Here is a 21,527-nt window from a genome sequence, read left to right on the forward strand (position 1 = left end):
CGGTGTCCTGAATTCTTTCTCTTTTTTTTTTCGAGCCGGTTCTTATAGTCTTTGCCATCACGTACCGGCTAACGAGAGCCTCGTTAGTTACTAACGAATTGTTTGGATACAATCCAACTTCCAAAACGTGCTTTCCGTTTGTTTAATATTCGAATTGGTGATGATTCAATTTGAATGTTCTAACACTGTACAAATGAAATGGTTTATGTTACTTTAGAGAGAAAAATTGTTAGATTTTCAATTAGATTATTTAAAGGAAAGTCATAATTGGCACTCGACACCATACACTTTTTGTTTATTACTATAAAATTTGATTTTACTTTTATGACATACTTATATTTTAAAATCGTTCGAAAAGCTTGGTAAATATATTTACTTGCTAAATATATTAATTCTTGTAATCTACTCTAAGATTACACGTATGTTAATTATCGCTATTGTTACTATTACTGCGTTTGCAAATAGTACGATTAAATTGGAACTTATTCATTCGTTTCAATTATTTTAATATGCAATAGCAAATTTCATTAATTTAATCGTAGTAATAAATTTGCTGTAGAACACGCGATATAAAACTTATTAAAGTTAAGATAGTGAGCATTATACTTATCGTTGATTTACATAAAATGGCATTAATAAACATAATATAATCAGGAAATCTGACCCCGGTATGTAAGCGACAAAATTAATCGAAGCCTCTCTCGCGCAGCCTTTGACTCTTGAAACGTTTCACCTGCGACTTATAGAGCATGACGAACCGTTTTGTCTTAAAGTCGGCTTTAAAGAAACTAACAGGATCATGCAGTAAGGCTTCTGGTCCTTTAGATCTTCTAAGGTCTTTGCACCGGACTCTGTTCAAGTAATAAATTCTTTTTAGAATCGTACGAACGTTCGATATTCGCCACATTATAAAACATTGCAGGAAAAATGATCAATAACTCGTGTTGCTGTTAACAATTGTTTAACTGTTTAAAGAGGGAAAACGAGTTAAATATACGGATTATTTTTTTTCAAAAACAATACTACATTTGGGGATTTCCTATCCTTTTACGTGTCAATTCATTCGCGTTAATGATAAATTATGTTATAATTAATATAACTGGAGTTGACTTTTTCGTGTCTTGATTAATTAATACATTTTTTAATTAGTAAAAAGTTAGTAAAAGTTTCTGGTTAAGGGATGATCCAGTTAACAGGTTAATAACGCATTTATCAATTTTTGTTTTATATGACATTTTTAAAATTCTTATTATTAGGAAAATATTTTTGAACGGTTTTGCAGAAAAAACAATGGGACACCCCGTACAACGTTACGTAGATAGGAAATAAATGACCGAGTAGAACGTGTCTGGATTTGTCACTCGACTAAGATAACAATTGTCATTTGTTATTAATGGATTTTATATCGTGGGAATTAGACTTCACTAAAGCATTGTCACAATTGGAATATTCCTAATATAGAAATCTTATCTTGCACCGCTTTTTGTGTCGTCTATCGATTAGTGTGTTTTCGAATATCCAGACAGTTTTCGAAGATAAAAAAATATGTTTATAACACAGCAATTTATTAATTCGAGAAGATTGCAGTATTTTTTAGATATGGATCAATGATTTTATATTTCATTGGCGAAGAATCTTTACTGAAAATGTATCGATTCTAATGAATTTTTAATTTTTTAATAGTGGAGTTGTTGAAAAATCAAACGTGGCTGAATTCTGATTCATCATTTATTTTCGATGAAACTTATATAATATTACGCTACGCATAATTTAAATAGATATTACATGTTAAACGTTATTACAAATATTATTTATATAAATTATCGAGTAGCTTTGGTAATATCTTTTCATTTTACGTGTATTTCTATTCCTTTTGAGAACTTTCGAATTAATATAATATCAATATGAAGAATCGTAATCAATATAGAATACCACTAATTAATTAGATTGCAATCTATGTTGCTCTAATTCCCGAATCAAATAGATATTTAATCATTAATCTGATCACAGATATATAATTACATCTAGACAGACTTTTTACCGTAGAAAAGATGAAAACAGGTTATTGATAAGATTAACTTCTTAATTGTGTAATCTCTTATCATTTGCCTTTTTTTTTATTGAGAAATCAATTTGAAATATTCTAGAAGAATAATAATTATAATTTTACGTGTTAATACAAAAGTACTGAAATGTATAAAATCATGCAATCTACACCTATATTTTTTCCTATGATATTATTCAGAACTATAGGAAGGCATTGCAAACAATATAATATATTTACAATACACTTAAGGCATTATTACATTCACAAACGCTTTAAATATCACTAAAGCCCGTAGTCGTTTTCCACTCACACATATTTGTCTGTTTTCAAAAATTCTAGACAATTATAAACAAATTTTCATTAACACGTGTATTTCCATACTTCAATTTTATATCAAAGGTGCGTTGTTCACAGAATTTGAAAAATTGTTCATAAAGGTGAGAGTGGAACTACGTTGGAAAAGTTTAGAGGATCATAGGAAAATTCAGTAAATAGATAAACAAATAAATCATTTTTATGTTTCATGCGAGTTACATTTAATCGATACGTATTTTTCTGTAGTAACAGCCATATCATTACTATCGGACGTAATGTTTGCCTTGGAATTTTCTGGTATCAAAAATAATATCTCCGATGATAACGTAATTTTACGATCTAAGTTAAATGTAACAAATAAATAAATATAAATCGTATATTATTAATCGCTTTAAATATTTTAGTAAATTGATAGCAATTAATAACACTGGATGAAAATAAAGAATTTTCGATATGATAAATACAATAAATGACTGAAATATGAGAATCCAAAGTAAATGATATAAGGAATAAATAACCTCTCTTATTTTATACAAAATAATATTTTTGTATCATTATTTCGACGACAATCCATAAATATAGATACAAAATCTCGCTAAATGATTACGCCTCTATCAACAAATAACAGATTACGTGCAACTCGTTTATCAATATTTCAAACGATATTAATAAAATTCAGCTTATTTATAATCCTTTACATATGTAATTTACATATGTTACGCTGAAATTAAATTCTTCTATATTTGCATATATTCAATATATATTTTGCATATATTTTCGAAATCAAGTTTCTTCGATAAATCTCACTAATGTAGCTGTAACTTTTGCGCGTGTTACACGTAAGATTAGATATAAGTTGGATAATATCTCGTAAAGATCCATTCGATGCACATTGTTACGTAAAAAGCTTACAACGATGTTCACAATTCCTATCAAACCACTGATTTTTATTCGTCAAACCGATGCAACGAACCGATATCCCCTAACCACGATATATAAGTTCAAATCCACGATCCTAATCACTTTGGCGAAAGTAAAAAGATGTTTGATATTAATGTACTTCACACAAAAATTTGCCCGAGAAATGCTTCGAAATGTCCAAGTTTAATCTTCCCAGAGAAGATTTCGTTTTATCGAAACTTTCGAGCCGATAGTTTGTTCATCCGTTTCGCGCGCGTCATCGATACGAATCAACTCCTAAACGGGCTTATAGCCGGTTAGCCCCATTTCTTTCTCTACACCGAACACAGTATCGATTAGCGGAGCACCAGGTGCTCGAGATACCCTGACCTTGACACGGAACACGTTTTTCAGTCAACTCTCACGCTCACCGTGACAATTTGCCGGAGGGACACATCGTTGGTGCCCGCTTGCAGCAGCAACCGCTTCGTCTCACGCACGTGTCCTCTTTATGCTCCGCAATCAGAGAGCAGAATCGCATCCGAAAGTCTCACGTCGTACATTCTTCGATTTATCGTACAAGTTGTATCTCGCGACAGTAACGCTCGACACTTCGTCGACCTTACGTATACATATCTAACCGGTTCACGCTGAAATTTCCCATGGCGTACGGTTTGTGCCCGTTCGTTCTCACCAGATGAAAGCCTCTGCTCTTCTTATCCACCTTGTCGCCAGCCAAAACGGCCGGGTACCTGGGAGGACACAGGCCAAGCAGATAAAAAGAAAATCCTCCGCATTTCCAGCCCCAGAAACCCACATCCGAATTGATGGACTCGGCGAAATACATCACGGATCTGTGATGATCACACTCGAAAGGCTTCCAATTGTCCCAACAACCTGGCTGGTTGATCCCACCGTTCATATAGAAATCTATGTGCCCGCTCATCTCCACCTTGCCCTGAATGAACGCGTTCGTATGAAAGACATCGACGAAGACCGCGTCCGATGGGTCTAATTTGTAATCATTCTCCACGGTGACAAACAACGGCATGGCAGGATCTAAACCCGTTATCCTTGACATCTTGTACGGTCTGAGAGCTCTAGCCGCGAACGCGGGCACGTGAGCACCCAGACTAAAGCCGATCACGTGGATATCGTCCGCACCCACGTCCCTCAGTCTCTGCACCAGCTGGGCCAAACAATCGCCCACGTGTGGCACGTTTTGCACAACGATGGGATAGCAGGGTGCCGTAGCTAGACGATGCCAATCCATGGCTATCACATTGTAGTCATAGGTTTTCAGATATTCGTTTCGCACGTCCACTAGGTAAGACAGTGCCATGTCAGAATCGTAACCGTGTATCAGGATCTTGGTAGGGTTCGAGGGTTCGAAATGGATTCGTTTCAAATTCGAGCGCTTCTCGTCGACCATGATCTGCTGACCCGCATCGGGATTTCTTTGCGTGTATAAGAAGAACGTCACCTCTTTATCAGGGCAAGTTTGATTCGTGTTCACCAAACACGGTCCTATAAAGTAGTCCTTGGCGACACCTTCGTCCAACGAGTTGCTGACGACGAGCGGCTGCATTTGCGAGCCAGTGGACGGACGAACCATCAGAGAGATGGCCAATACACAAACGTAAAACATTTTCCACGTTGTCAGGTGTTCCATGTTGAGTCTGTTGACTGGTCCAGTGGTCCTCCACCGGCAAGACTGAAGACTGACGGCCGTTAGGGCCGGTTTCACTCGACTGCCGAGACGAAACTAGCAAGCGGTTCGTGCGTCAGCCAGTCGCAAGGGAAACTTTCCGCTCGATCAGCACGTACCACTGGCCGCACGAGCTCTGAATTCTTAAAGAGGGGCATGCCAGACCCGACTCGTCTAATTACCTGGCTGTGACGACGTATGCACGTGACGATCGATAGACGCGCCGCCACCGCTCGATCGCGACTGCCTCGACAAAGGTCGAGCCGATGACGAATTGAAGCACGCTGTTGCCGATATTAGTCTACGCTAGTGTTCGCGCTTTTTGGAAGCGTCACTGACTACCGATTCGCGAAATTGATCAGCGGAAAGAACGATAACGGGAAACGACGCCCCAGTGTTCAATGGGACTATTGTCTACGAGCTGGAATCTGTAACGGTGTAGAAACAACGCCGGAAGATTCGACGTGAACAAATCGCGAGTCTGTCGATATGACTGGCGCAGGCGCGCGACCGAAAGCGGAGCGCAGCCGACGGAAATCGATGATGACACTCGCGTGTGATTTCGTAGATAACGTAGTGTTGTTATGGAAACCGTGAATCGATGAGTCAGACAGCGCTTTCGGCGATCGTTCTTCGAACTTTCTTCGATTTTCATCGAAGTTGTTATAAAATTGTTAAATTATAATTAGTTGTACGAAAATATAACCAATAGGAAGAATTTATTATATTTTTATAAAATTCGTTACTTGTAAGAAGTAATTTTTTATTAATTTATTTATTGTATGAATGATTAGAAAATCGTTTAGCCTAATTTAGGCGTAATCCTATTTTTTATTTTATGTTATCTATTATCGTGACTGCGTGTAATCTTATAATTTGTCGTCCATTTATCTTGTTTTTTTCTTAATTATCTTTCCTACTTCAATAATTTTTAGTAATAGATCCATTACTTTAGTAGCGTATATCAAAGAAATAATTGTTAGGATTGCAGCAATTATTTTCAGCGAAAGGAAACAATTTTGGATTCACGTTCATATCTACTTGATAAAATCTAGTTAATTATTGTTCACAATACATAAGAGGAAGTTTGCGCGCCATTGAAGGCAATCTTCAGTGTCATTGAAGTTAATCACGTGAACCTACCATGTTCTCCCGATCCTAGTACATACATACACAAATACATACATCAACTTATAATTGCTCTAATTGACATGGTATGTCGCGTTAAATTGTTCTTCTTAGTCAGTTACTCGAACATTATATCCAGCAACAATTCATATTTCATTTGAAATATCAAAACAAATATTTTAAGTTTCCGGATATTTAAAAAATTTTAACTTTTTGTTCTTGTATTCTCGTTAAAAAAAAAAGAACACATTTTACCTTCTGATGGAATTTTTGGTTCGAGAGATCAGATTAATTATTTACAGATCACAATCGTTATAACGTACAATATTACATAAAAGTGATTTATAAATAATAATTAATTAGAAATCAAACAGTTGTTAGAATATAAAACAGCCGAAAGTGGCGTATGACGATAAAAATGATGCCTGGAAATATTAGTTTCGGATGTGGCCGTGAAAGTGGACGCGTGTTTCCGCCGCTAGAAGGTGAAATTCTCGCTTAGTATGCGGCTCGTAGACACGTACTTTCCCGTAGAGTGTAGAACGTACGTTGAATGTCAATTGCCAAAAACACTTTTACGTTCGTTTCGAGAAATGGCTTTGTCTGTTCCAATTACGCGTTGTGTGCTCAATTATCGTCATCTACCAATTGCTGGCCAAGGTAACCGCTGACTTTATATGCCAAAATTTCAAGCACTGAAAACACAGCCAGAAAATGCTTGCTTGGACAAAAATGAAGGGTTGAAACCACGACATGCCAAGAGGGAAACGATAGAGGGATAATTTTTGTGATAAACGAGCCGATGTAATGACGGTCCGCTTTCCAGCCCTTTCTCGATGCATCAAGATGCAATAAAAATGAAAATAAACGGGTTTACTAATGGCGTGATGTAAATGTATAATAAAGAATAATTGTACGTGATAAACCGTGTTTCGGTGATCTTAATGTGACGTCGTGGGAATTTTAATAGCGGAAATGAAGCGAAAGATCGGTTGTAAAGAATTTGTCAAAATCTTAGATAAGTGTAATTATTGTAATTAGTTTTGTTGAGCTTGAGGTTGACTGATTGAAGAACTAATGGATGAATTTGTAATAGTAATGTATATTGAAATAATTAAAGGCATAAGTATAATGTATAAATTTATGCTGATTCAGATCCTTACTTTCTTAGTGTTATTGTGTTATAGTGTTATTTATAGCAAAAGACATTATCAAAAAAAGTTAAGCTTATAGTTTTAGCTTGAGGCTACAGAAAACATAAATAGAAATAGATTTTATTAGTTCCTTTGTTCCTAGACCTTGCAAACCAAAACATAATGTATACTTAAGAGTACAATAATATGTACCGTACCTTTTTAGAATATCTCTGCGTAATAGCAGTCTACAGGTCACGGATGTACATAAATAAAGATGTAGAGTTTTTCTTGAAGTAGTTACATCAACAAGTTTCTTGCAAATTCGTCAAAAAAAGAGGAATTTTCCTTTTACGAGACGCGCGCGTACTACAGTTCGAAAATATCCGAATACTTGATCGTTTCATACAAAATGTAATTTAATTACAAAATTCTAGAAAAATTGTAGATCTCGCGATGACTTTATGCCTTCTAGTGCTACTAGAATAGTACCATGTATTCGCGTACGATTGAATATTTTGTCGCGATTAAATTGATTTTTAAAAATTAATATGTACGTTATGATAAAACTGACTTGTACAATCGTTACACCATGTAGAAGTATTTGCAAAGACTTACCTTTTGATTCTTTAATTTCTGAATTATGAGTTAGATTAAGACGAATTCTAAGCTGATAAAAGAATTATCGACGTCAATGCAACCAATGATATTGAGATAGTAGACATTTTTCGGAAACTCAGAAATGTATTATATAATAAAAGACGATCGTCATTCGTAAATGCGTATGTAAATTATATAGTTGAAATATACGCGACAGTTTCTGCAATTTAAATCCATTCAAAGGAGGAATAATAAATACAGTTTCTATCGGTTGTTTGAATTTTCCAGAAGAAACCGCTTATATAACATGGAAACAGAGGGGATAATGCTTTGTCCAATATCGAAACGGCGCAAAAAGAATTACATAGCTTGTTAAAAATATGCGGAGGAAGATACCGAATGCTGGAAAAATACCCTTCTTACCGCATTTTAAAAAATACCAATTCCATCGAAATGAATAGAATGAAATCTGAAACGTTCGCTTTCTTCCCTTTAAATATGAAATTTTATTTTATGCTATCTTGCTTTACTTTGTTTATTATACTAAATAACATTTCTCATATCTCCGACCTTTTATTACAATAGGATACGTAGTTTCGCGTAATATACATTTGATTTATGTATCCTATTAATCTTTTTGTTTCTGTTAACAAAACAATTTTATTTATTCGAATATTCTCTACGTTTTAAATAAATAAAATTATCCTTTCAATAAATATTATTACGTTCCCTGAACAGAATTATGCTTTTCGTTACCTTATATGTATTCCTCTCTATGTCTTTATTCGGGTGAAAGTCGAATATCGTGAAAAATATCGCATGAAGATTGATGTAACATTACCCGTTCTCGCCCGTTTTAGCTGTTTCAAAATTCATAACAGGAAAGGAAAGCATAATCTCGTTCTCTCCGCCAAACATCACAAATAGGAAATTGCAGATTTCCCCGGAATACCCCGGAATTCTATTTCGCAATTCTGTCTGTGCAAATCGTCCCGACATAACACGTCTAACTAGTACCAGGATCAACGAATTTCGGTTGAAAATTTCTCCATTGCCAGGCTCCATCGTTATAAATAAATAAAACATTAAATTGCCAATTAACCGACCAGACTCCACCACCTCGTTATTTTCGACAATATCACCATAGACAAAAGAGTCTTCGAATTAATCTATATCGCGTTACTTTTCCAATTAAACGTCGATAGTCGGGCAGCTTTTTAATTTGACGATTCGTTACGATACAAGAACTGCCGCGAATCAGTGTTTAATCTTTCCGAGCGCCTCGTCTTTTTAAGCTCATCGAACAAATCCTTTTCCCGTCTAAAAAATTATGTTGTTTAACTTTCAGCTTTAAAAATTAATCCTAAAATTGATTCACATATTACCTACTATTATTAATTATTAATTAGGACGACTTACATAGCAAAAAAAGAAAAAAATTCGTTGTTGAAGAAAGTAATTCTTCCCTAAAGAGAAGAACGTAATAAGTGTTGATTGTGAATACGTAATTAATGGCTGAAAATCCTCTAATTTACCAAAGATCGCCGGCACTCGTTATTTCTTAAAGGTTAAACGAAGCTTTATCAACAAATCCCTTGACAGAAGTAGGAAAGAAGGGAAGCAGATCTTAAGGTAATAGAAAGGAAGTTTTTAAAATTAAAATGAGGAAGAAAACAAAGAGATCTCTGGCCTGTCTACCCAGTTCGAACAAACGAAGAAACAGGGTTGCAAACGGTCGATGCTCTGCTGGAACGAGGCCAGAGCTCAGTGTCCGGCATTGCTTGTCAAGCAACGCTTCTTTCATTCCCAGTTTCTTCCGACTTCCTCCGGCCTATTAGCCAGCTTCTTCGCATTTTTCCAACCATGCGGATTGCTGCTGTGGCAATGGTAGGCAATGGCAACGTGGTTGCTAGTCATCGCAAGGGAGTTTCGTTCCTGGAGAAACTTTCAGGGGCTGAATTTACTTTTGACCTGGATTGACGGTCGCATGTTGACACTTTGTGCCTTGGGAATCATTTGCGTGCACTTTCTGACATTCTTTTGATTACAAAAATTACTACCATCCTTGGATGCGTTTTCATAATTTTCTATTGTATTTATTCGATTTTATATCTCAGCTGCTGAGTCAGATAAAATTAAAAGAAGGCCAGTAACGATATCACGAACGTTTTCGATTGACTCTTATTACTTTTACGTTTTATGGCTTGTTTTATATTCATCGGATCCTACATATATACAGGGTGCGATCGAATAACATGTACAAACAGGCGATTCCTTATGGAAAATAAGAAAAAGAAACGTAGAATATCACTTTCTCATATGACGCTTCGTTTTCTAGAAAATCAAGTTTGAAAATTTGTCAAGCACGCTTAAACTTGGCTAACAACCGGCTGGAGATGAGTAAACGATCAATAGAAGATTATCCTAGACGCAAGAATAAGGAAAAAATGTGAAAAAGGTTTGTCTGTTTAGTAAATTTTCGAGTTTCCTTTTCTTAAATAAATCATCTTGCAGACAAATTTTATTCTACACTTTCGACTTATTTTCACATGTAGAACAACGTCCTGTCGATTATTCGCTCATCAGTTGTTCAGTCCAGAATTAGCTCAAGTATATTTGATAAAATTGCCAAACTGAAAATTCTGGAGAACGAAGCATCATACGAAAAAACTGTATTCTATATTTTCTTCTTATTTTTGTTCGTAACATGTACATGATATTCGACCGCACTCTGTGTAGCTTGAAAGCTATCTAATCAGATTTCGCAACTTTGCTGAAAATTACGTGCAATGCATATTAATTGCTTATAATTCTACATTACGAAATTTCAAAAGCAAAGTGTACGAAACAGAACTTTGCAAATGTTATTCGGTTAAACTGAAAATGGTGTCACAAAATGTGCCTATACTACTATACTATTTCTCGGGTATTTCTCTATACTATACTCTATACTATATACCATTTCTCAGGTTCAAATAAAGTAAATTAAGCAAGATCGTATTTTTCGTAACATTTTGTTTGAATTTATGTAAATATACCTGTATGCATAGTAGTAGTATGTATTTATTGTCAATATTTTACATATTAATATTTTCGAATATAACGCGTAACAAAAGTCTGATAATACTGCAACTACGTATATTTACATAAATATTCTTTTGTTTTTAGGTGAAACTTGTACAAATTCTGTGTAGCTTTTTTGACTAGTTTATAGGTTTCATGAGCAAATCGAATTACATGATCGAATTATATGAATTACACGACTACAAAGTGGAATCAGATGTGGTGATCAGGCACGAGCAAGCAGTTCGCGTTAAACACGAAGGGTAATCAAATAACACGTTATTGGGTATGGCGATAAAATTAAATACGAATTGGATTTCACTCTCGTGCGTCCACCAATAACGCTATTTCACGAACAAACACAGAATTTCGCCACTGGCTATGTCGCAAATAACAAGCGAACTGTTAATCAAATTGAGTGGCAAACAAAAAGTCAACTTCCCTGCGATTTAAGAATTACAAACTATAAACCGATAAAAACAATACAATGTCGAATGAAAAAGAAACAATTATTCGCATAATTATTTTCTTTAAAAACTTTCAAGAGATAGAGTGGATAAATTGCTTAATGATAATAAATTACTTAAATGGCACGAAATAACACGTACATCGTTGATTAAATAAATGTTACACGACGATCTCAGATGCGACTTTAAAAAAATGCGAACAAGCTTATTACACGATCCATCTTTCATATGCTAGATTTAGACAAAAATAAACAATTACCTTTTGGCAATCGATCAGTGACATCTTTTCTTATTACATTTTACGATATAACGAGATATCTTATTTTCTCATCTACACTTTACAATTCGCTATCTTCTTCTATTAAGTTTCCCTATTTAAATCTTTTCAAACTCCGATAATATCAAACTAAAAAAAAAAAAACCGTATTTAGTTCTAACCTTAGCAAATACAGTTACATTTAATTTACATCGAACAATATCGCTGAGCGATCAAATTCTCTATTTATCCTAATTTCACTATTCTACTAAATACTCAGTTTCACTATTTTCCGGCTTCCAGAAGCCCGACGTCTCCTCTTCGCCCTCTATTACCCGCGCAATAATAATTTCTCCACAAGCAACAACCTCCTTTCTCCTCCCCTCCTCGTATCTCCGTTAGAAAACGAGCATATCCACCTTGCCTCGTATGACGTTTTACAAACGTTTGCCGGGTAAAACGAGGCGGTGGAATGCGAGATTCGACGAAATGGGACGAAATGGTAGGAAAGTGCGCGTCATCCGGCGAATAAATGCGTTCACGGTTCAGCGATACGGTGGGACGCGACCGCACGTCGCTGTGACGGTAGAGGCGATCGTTCAGCGGAAACAACGTCGGTCGACGGCGAACGCGAAAAAGCGCGAGGTCGTTTCGTTTGGTTGGTCGGCCTCAAACAGCGAACGTACCCTCACGGACCACCGTACAACCGGTTGCCTGTTATAAATGAAAGCTCGTTGGGCCAGCCGGTTATCGTGAAACAGCCGCAAACAAATTGCGCTCGCGGTCGCATACTCGTGTCCGATCTCTTGTAATAAGGCATAATGCGACGCGATTATCGGTCGATAATTTGCACGCAATCCGTCTAGACACGGCGGACCGTCGATCGCGTGATTTTACGTACGAAATTCTCATTCGAACGTTCGTTTCCTCTTTATGGATCGCGGGCTAATGCCTCACGGAATAATCTTCAATAATCATTTTGCTTTTCGGCTGTGATGCTGGTTTTCAGAAGTTTCAAGCGTTTTCACTGTGATTTGTCGATGGATGTTGATATTTTCTTGTATTCGGAGGAAAAATAAAAGTTTCTTGTAGTTCGTAAGGATAACAAATATATTATTTATCTATGTACTGTTTATAGACTACAAGTAGCACTCTTTGGGATTTTAATTGAAAAGATCATTGAGTAAAAACTACCTTTTATTTAAATGGAAGTCAGCGATGTTAAAGAGATTGGTAAAAATATGATGTAATTAAAAAATATTAATTTTTGAGTGTTCACGTTAACCAATATAAACGATGGAAATTGTTTTGGTTACTAGTAAATGTTACGGACGAAGGAAATTAGCTTTATAATACCGTTTATCAGTAACCGAAGGAATTGTGATCATTTGTAATGATTAATCGCAATGAAAATCATTGTTTCACGTATTTTATTATTGTTTATTTTCACATATATATTCTGATAGATGTGAAATGCATCGACATAAAAATCTACATTTCTACGAGAAACAACTTCCTGCGAAAAGATAGTATTAAGGTCAGCCTACTTGGAGCGGATGTTGTCTCGGCTCTTAATTCTTCGTTCCGTTTCCACAAACAATATCATTGATAGTAGCGATAGCAAGCTTTTTCAACGGTGACGAAAAATTTAGGTTAAGCTGAAAGCGGCACAGCAGCCAGCGACTCTGTAAATTCTACTGAGCTGGAATCCACGAGATTTCGAGCGGCCAAGAGACGGCTGATAAACAAACAAGAACACGACCCAGTAACCCGGCCATTACCGGGTCGATTTGCTTCTACGCCTGAACACTACAAAAGAGAACGCTACAATCGAATGAAATTAACGAACAATGTTCCCGAATGATTCGATCCTTTTAAAATGTAATTAATGTTAGAATTAGACGTAATTGATATTAGTACAATTTAATTAGTACAATACCTAGCCCCAATCTAGAAATTAATTATAAAATAATTACTTTTTTTTTAGAAATAACTTACAAATTATTCCTTAGTTTTATAAATAACATTATTTGTACGTTTATTATTGAAATATTGAAAATATAGCAAATCTCAAGTAAATATATCTCCATCTGACAAACTTAGTTAATCAGAAAATGAAGTCAGCGCGGATAAGTCGCAGATGTCGAAGTATCGATTTCTATCAAGTCCCGATACCATTAAAATTTCATTCTCGATATCTTACGAATGATAACAAAAATACAACAAATAAAATATATTGTAAAGGCCTGTTCAATCCGTATCTATCACTCTATCGGACTATCCAATGGAAACAACCTGAACCAAACAATTTCATCCCATCCGTCTCTCCCTATAAACCTTCGTCACAATGATACAAAACGGCCGATTAAGACGTCGTCGAGTACCATCGGTCAAAAATGATCGATACGAGACATCTTACCATTTCTCCGCGCTTATATCCCAGTACAATAATTCACTCCCATCCCGTGGCCTCGATGGGCGCGGTCCATTTACATTTCATTTCGGTAGGCGGTCGAAGGGTTATTTACATTTTCCTCGCGTTTGCCGGCCGCTGATCGCGCAGATCGAAGCAACCGCGCGATGAAGAGGGAAGAAGAATCGGCGGCGAAAGACAGAGAAATACGAGGAACCGCGGAGAAGGGTTCGCAATGGGCCAGGTTCGGTGGGAAGAGGTTCGTTGCAACGCAACGTTCCGATTTAATGGAGCGCAGCGAGTTGATAACGGGCAACGGGCCATTGCAAGATTTATTAACGTCTCGCGACGCCGGATAATGTCTCACCTATTCGCCGACCGGGGAAGCAGACTATAGTCGGGCTGAATTATTCGCGGGACGGAAATTAAGGCTCGAGGCCGGCTGTCTTTTAATCTCCGACAAACGTTTCCTTCGTTTCGTGCCGCCTTCGCCGCTTTCGCCACGGTCTTCCACGGTCCTTTCGCCGGACCGACAGCCTATCCGATCGATAGACCGTCAGGAAATTCAATGATACACAGGCTCTATGCACGCACGAATCACGGAAGTTCTTTTTCGAGGGGATACACACACTCGTTGTCCCGAATACGTTTAACGAACAAACAGTACGAACGATGGCGGTTGAAGAGCGTGGGTGTTTTGGTTGGAAGAATATCAAACTTGTTGAACCGGAGCGATATTGAGTGGTAAGTGTGTGTGCGCGCGTGTGTATGTTTTTGATTGCAAGTATCGAGGATATCGTAGCGAGAGAACTCGAGTGAAGAAGCAAGTAATATGCGAATGGAACTTGTTGATTAGAATCGTAGAAAATGGAGAAAATTGAGTTTTGCTGGAGAGAGATGGAACTAGTGATACACGATGCGTTCTTCTTTCAATCGTTGAACCATCATCGTATATAATATTCGAGTACAGATTTTATAGCGTCTGAAATTTTATCGGAAAATATATAAGAAAAATGTGAAATTCGTTTATCAGAAATTTTATTAGAGATTTGAGTAGAATATACTTAATTTGCATACGTATGAATTTCTCTGGATTCGTGGTATAAATAATTTCCGAAGTTGCTGTTCTAAATGTTTCGCTTATTTTTTTAAATAGAAGCAGCTTTGTTCAGAATAGAGGCTGAATTAATTAATCATCCATTGTCGATTGGTCCGCTTTCTCTCGTTGTTACGAACTTTTATTTACCCAGTTTTTTCGCTGTTTCTATTATTCCCGACTTTTTTGCGCTGTTTTACAAAAGAAACTTTTAACAAGTTCCGCCCATTTTCCAAGTTCTTCTGCTCAAACCGAACGATAACCAACCGAACTAAAACAATGACAAAGAAACGAAACGTTGATTTTCCACTCCTCCCTTTCCTCGTTCCCCTTTTAATATTTCCGCGGCAGGATGAAAAGTTTGTTTGCTACAAAAGTTCCATCGTGAGTTGCTAAACTTTTTTCAAGAGAAGATGTAAAACTTGATCCTATTCCGTTGTTAAACTTTCTTCGGTTCTAGTGCATGAATATCGTAAACGATCGATAAACAATAAAAACTTTCATAATTATTACCATAACGATATACAGTATTATTGTACTAGTAAATCAATGAAAGAAATTAGAAAGTATTCGCTGCCGACTATCTTTCTTATATAGGGTGTCTCAAATTTAAATGTCAAAATTTCGGTAGAGCGTAGAGGACCGGTAAACAAAGAGAAAGTTCTTTGGAGATACACTCGTTTTTTCCTCTATTTTGGACAAACTCGCTACAGAAGAAACAAAAACGTTCTCGTTTTTTCATTTATTACTCTTATCTATCAATTCAAAATGCTGGTGCAGCAATGCAATCATTACTTCTAACGACAACCGCTCTAATCGCAGTTGCATTTTGCTTTTATAATATTTGATATTAAACCTTCGTTAAACAGATCATAACACGAATAAATAAATACAAATAAACAAGCGAAGAAACGTAAACGTTTTCGTTTCCTTTCTCGCGATTTTCTTCAAAATGGAGCAGAAACGATGCAAATCTCAAAAGGATTCTTTTTCTTAATTAATCGGTTCCCTCCGCGTTCCCGAATTTTTCACATTTAAATTCGGGATGCCCCGTACAGGTCCTCTACAATACGCGCTATTGATCAGAAGCTCGAGGAGATTTGCCGAAACAATCGCAACGTATTGCTCATAGAATGTTTCAGTTCTGCTTAGAATCCTCAATTATTCTGACAAACGAACATTGTAATGCGCGACGACGAAGCAAACGACTAGATGGAAGGAGAACGTTTCGAAAGGACTTGGAACAACGCGGCTAACGATATCACAAACTGAGAGCACTGGCGCGGATACATCGCGATCGATCATTTAATGAAAACGCCGCCGTACGTTTTATTGCTCCGGGAACCTTCTGCAACGACCACCCCTTTATTCCGTTCTACAGGTTCTTTAATTTCGTTGCACGGCTTTCCTGACCCGGTAGTTCGCGGTGCCGACCCAAATAACTGCATTCTCGGTAAATAAAGAGCCGAGGTTAGCACTGAAAATATGGCGATCGAGTTCGTTGATCACGTTCCTCTACGCTCCATCGTTGCGGTGTGGGTCAATGGTTACCTGCGCTGGTTAGTAAAGGTGAAACTTTCATTAAACGAACAAAGCTACTTCATTCGATCCATTGATCAAGGTTGCTGCGTGTGAAAGAAAATCAAAGCGTCGAGGATTAAGCAGGTTTTATTGGCAATTAAGCGTCCGAAGCCGAGTCATTAATTTGGGATCAAAGTTTTATCGAAATTCTTCGTCGCGGTATAAAATGTAATTTCTATCTGTGGAAAAGTTCTTCGTGCTTGGTTCGCAAGTTCCATTAGTATTATTTCTTTATAAAGTATGCTATAGTATTTATGAAAATACCGAGATATTATTAAATTTGTTATACCTTCATATTCCTTTCTTTCCACTTTATTTCCAAGCCAATGTCGCGGATTCCTTCATTCTCGTCACTTGCCTTATTCTCCATTTCAACTTCTAGTCTTGCATTAAGAAGCGTATATATGCACGTACACATCTCTATGTATTAGGTTGTCCGAAAAGTTTCTTTCGTTTTATAAGGAAATAACAGACGCACCATGTTTTTTGTTTTATATTAGTTTACCGAATTATTCACGAACATAATAATAGAAATATAACGAAATGGATGATACCTAATTCAATAAAATAATATAAAACAGAGATCGTTGTTCATCTATTATCACCGTATGAAACGAAAGAAACTTTCCGGACAACCTAATATCTCGTTGAATTCTACGTATTTTAGTTCTACGACTGAATAATAAAATACAAAAAATCTCATTCTGATGTAACATTTCTTACAAAAAAGCCTCAAAATGTCCCTCGAAATCTTCACGTACGATTCAATTCAGATTTGTTGTATATTTTATATACAACGTTATTGCCATCGTTTGGACACTTGCAATATATTGAATCAGACTGGTCGTTCGAGGCGAAGGATTTAAACAAGTTCAAATTTATGCAATTAACTGCGCAAACTTCTAATGGAAACCTGCAATCGTATCTAGCGATAGATGGATTTTCGCGCAACGAATCGCAAACGTCGCGATACACACGACTTCGTCGTAACTCTTTGCCAACAGGCACCGATCTTCGAATTAATGCCGATTGCTCGCTCGATACATATAACCGGTTAATATTTACCGTCACGATATTCCCACCTCCGCGTGTGTACGTATCCGAGCGATCGCATATCACAGTGAAAAATGAATTTGCGGTCGATCATACGTTACGCTTAACTCCGTGCAATATGCATTACAATACACGACAATGCGTTATTAATTGCCACGAACTTAAAATGCACTGGCCAGTTCGGCCGTTATGTCGCGCCGTTTACGAAATGATGCATGCCGCAGGTTCGCCGTAATAACCGCCGATTATTTACTCCGTGAAACACCGACACTCGCCATTTGCAATTTCAATCGATTCAGATTGTAATAAAAAAGAGGAGAAGAAGAAAGAGAAAGAGAAAGAGTAGGCGGCAATGAGATTTATAAGGCGGTGTAATTTTTTGCAAAATTGCAAACGTACGGTCGATGGTGGATCGCCGATGATATCGTTTCTATGGTTTCAATCGCATATTGCGGAATTTCATGAGAAAATAACGCTATTCACGTGTACATGTATTTTGTACTTTATTCTATTGGTCTGTCTTCTGAAATAATGAATACAATATTTATACAGGGTGATACGAGCGGAAAGGGGGCGATTCTACGTGAAAAAAGAAGTCGAAAATATAGAATAAAAATTTTTCGTTCGAGGCTTTGTTTTCGAGAAAATCGACTTTGAATTTTCGCTTGGTACGCGTGCACTTTATCACGTCTCGTTATAACGGATCTCGATGGAAAAATTAAAAAAGAAATTTTAAAAAAGATTTTTATTCTATATTTTCGACTTCTTTGTTCGTGATTCATAGAATCACCCCCTTTCCGCTTGTACCACCAGTTACTAACCACCCTGTATATCTGATCTCGATTATATAGATGGAAGATCGTTTATTCTTTTGTTTTACTTTATCTACTCGACTGTAAGTTTTTTTGATCATGCAAATTTCTTTTCTTCCGCTTCGTTCCTTTTGTACATAAATTGTGTATAAATATCGATATTTCATACTGTACCCGTGTAGGTATAACGTTAACATGTTATACATTGTGCTGTAATAAAACAACGAAGCACAGAAAAATATTTATGACAGGTTATTGCGAATTCACGAAACACAGCACGTTTAATATAAATATACGTACAATAGGTAATAATATGTAGAAATATAAGCAACGATTGACGAGTCTAAGAACGATGGTACGTTCTTGAAGCAAAGCTCATGAATCGTAACTTATAATTTTAAAGATTATTAGAAATTTATGAAAGGTAGTGCGTTTTGAAGATTTCATGCTCAAAATGTGTTTAAAGACTTTAGAGTTAAATTCTTGAATCATAAGTTTAATAACAGATAATGGACACCAATAAATACTTTCCAAAATGCGATTTGCTTCGAAGAAGCAAAAATACGACTTTTAGAGATAATTTATATCGAGCAATATTAAATTCTAATTATAATTCTTAATTTACTTATGTGACACTAATAATATTCTCCCAACATATATTAAATATATAAATTTCGTACGAGTAGAATATTATTAAAAACCGTGGTAGGTCATTTGAAAATTAAATATTTTAGTAACTTGAAGATCCTTTATTATGAAAATAATTTTACGTCATTAACGATGGTATTCAAAGTATTCAAAATTATACTTAACGTTATGTCGTATTTGTTAGAATCCATTCAACATTTTGCTGATATTCGAAGCGTAAAGCTAATTAGCGATACACAATATATCGTTAGTCATTCAATATCGTCAATAATGACATTTTGAGCGCAGTGGGAATAAAATTAGCGAAAGCTTAGCGGATGCAGAAATATTTATAATCCATCAGGCAGTCTCTGTTCGCGTAACAATGGTCTAATGCATATAAATACAGCAATAGGCAATCAAATGTGATTACGATAGCTATGCGTAATATGTTTCCAATGCCATGATAAGATTAGGTACAATCATGTCCGTTATAATCAGTATCAATGAAAATAACATCGATACTGTATTAATAGAATTGTGATAATCGATGCACCAAATTATAGAATATTGGCATTCAATATTCCCATTGAATTAAACAGTCATATTACCATAATACTTTTTACAACATCCATTAATTTAACTGTCGATCTGATTATCTTTTTTCTTTGTTTTCTGCGCTTTTCGATAGATATTCACTTCGAGTTTATAAAAACAGAATTAAATCTGATACATCAGGTATATTTAAGTTGAGAAAAGAGAATGCAGGAATAATAAATAAGTTTTCAAAAATCAATTCGACATCTATAAGATTGATCTGTTTCGAACATTTTCTTTCAAACATTTTTTATTTTTGAAAAGTATCCGAAGTATATAAAAGTATAGCAAGTTGTCAGAACTACCACACCAAGATGTAGAACAATGGGACTTTAATTGCCCCTTTGATTGATGTTCGATGTGATGAATCGGCTTGATACTTCCGTAATTTTTTTAAAACTTCATGCTCGGAATTTGTTACGAGTTTATGTTATTACTACTTTCTTATCTTATTTCTTTCATTCATACTTTACTATTTCGCTGCTGTATATTTCTATTACTTACTGCAATCGTAAAATAAAAGAGAAAATAATAGACAATAATAAATAGTAGAGAAAATAAAGTTACAACAATCAACCTATATAAATACGTGACTTTAATAAATTTGCTCACCTAGCTCATAGATCGTTTAAAACGATTACTGTTGGATATTGCGTGCAGGGAAAGATTCCTTTCTTTCCAATTGTCCTGGCAAAAATTTCCACGTTCGTCGTATACAACAACACATAATTTAAAAATTCCGTGTGTTTCATGTTTTATTTTACCATCTATTGTCTTTACAGTTTTAACAAACATAGCAAGTCGACTTAATTTTCCTTTTCCTACTTACGCTTCCTCTAACTAAAACGTCTTTCACCGGGCACAAAGTGTAGAAAACACAGAATTATCGCGGAATTGTTTTTTATATGTATTAGGTTGTCCGGAAAGTCTCTTTCGTTTCATAAGGCGATAATAGATGAACAACAATTTCTGTTTTATATTATTTTATTGAACTAGGTCGATCTATTTCTATTATTACGTTCGTGCATAATTCAATAAACTAATATAAAACAAAAAACATTATGCGTCTGTTATTTTCTTATAAAACGAAAGAAACTTTTCGGACAACCTAATAGTTGTTCGCAGCTTATTCTTTTATTATCCCTCGGCTACTAATATTTTCTTCTTATTGAGCGTCACGCGGCCACCTTCCGAATAATACAGCCGCGTAGCATCAATTTCACGTGATTCCACTGCTATTATTTGCCAGTCGCCTGGTATTTCACCAGTGGCGAAATAAAGAACGCTTTGTCGCGTCGGGAATCTATTAGACACGTATCGCCGGCCATTTTACACGAACCCATAAAATATGTCCCCGTAATATATTACTCGGCACACGTTGCTTTTCCCACTGCTGTAATTTCCATTCGAAGGATACGAGAAATAATAAATTTGGCCAAGAAACTCGCGAGGTTAATACAGAGATTACAGGAGGGCGAAAGAAACAGAGGAAGAAAAAAGTAAGCAGATAATCAAAATACAAGGTAGAAAGCGGGGAGAGTGAATGTTCAAATTTATGATCGGTTGCAAACATATTTATCGCTCAGACGTTCGTTTGCTTTGTATTTGCACGCAACGGTAAGGATAAATTTTCAAGGAAGCAGCGGCGGTTTCGCGTTCGTCTGTATTACCAAATGAAATACACGTTCTGGCGAATTCGTAGTCAAAGTAAATGGAGAAGTGAAGCTCTGC

The 21,527-nt window shown here is 36.0% G+C and overlaps 2 protein-coding genes across 4 annotated transcripts in view; both read right to left on the reverse strand.

Moving 5' to 3' along the window:
- The window catches only part of LOC117239104, a 281,294-nt gene that overhangs the window by 33,630 nt on the left and 226,137 nt on the right, over window positions 1-21,527 (reverse strand). The window lies entirely within an intron of this gene.
- Window positions 1,711-5,466, reverse strand: LOC117239133 (lipase member H-like). Its single transcript, XM_033504471.1, has one exon. The coding sequence runs from the start codon at window positions 4,932-4,934 to the stop codon at window positions 3,885-3,887; it is 1,050 nt and encodes a 349-aa protein (XP_033360362.1). The 5' UTR covers window positions 4,935-5,466; the 3' UTR covers window positions 1,711-3,884.

The sequence above is a fragment of the Bombus vosnesenskii genome, unplaced genomic scaffold, assembly GCF_011952255.1.
Source record: "Bombus vosnesenskii isolate JDL3184/JDL3185 unplaced genomic scaffold, Bvos_JDL3184-5_v1.1 scf7180000013264, whole genome shotgun sequence".
NCBI lineage: Eukaryota > Metazoa > Arthropoda > Insecta > Hymenoptera > Apidae > Bombus > Bombus vosnesenskii.

Bases quoted from the DNA above. Each gene is read 5' to 3' on its own strand.
- LOC117239133 (XM_033504471.1), bottom strand. From the start codon at position 4,934: ATGGAACACCTGACAACGTGGAAAATGTTTTACGTTTGTGTATTGGCC.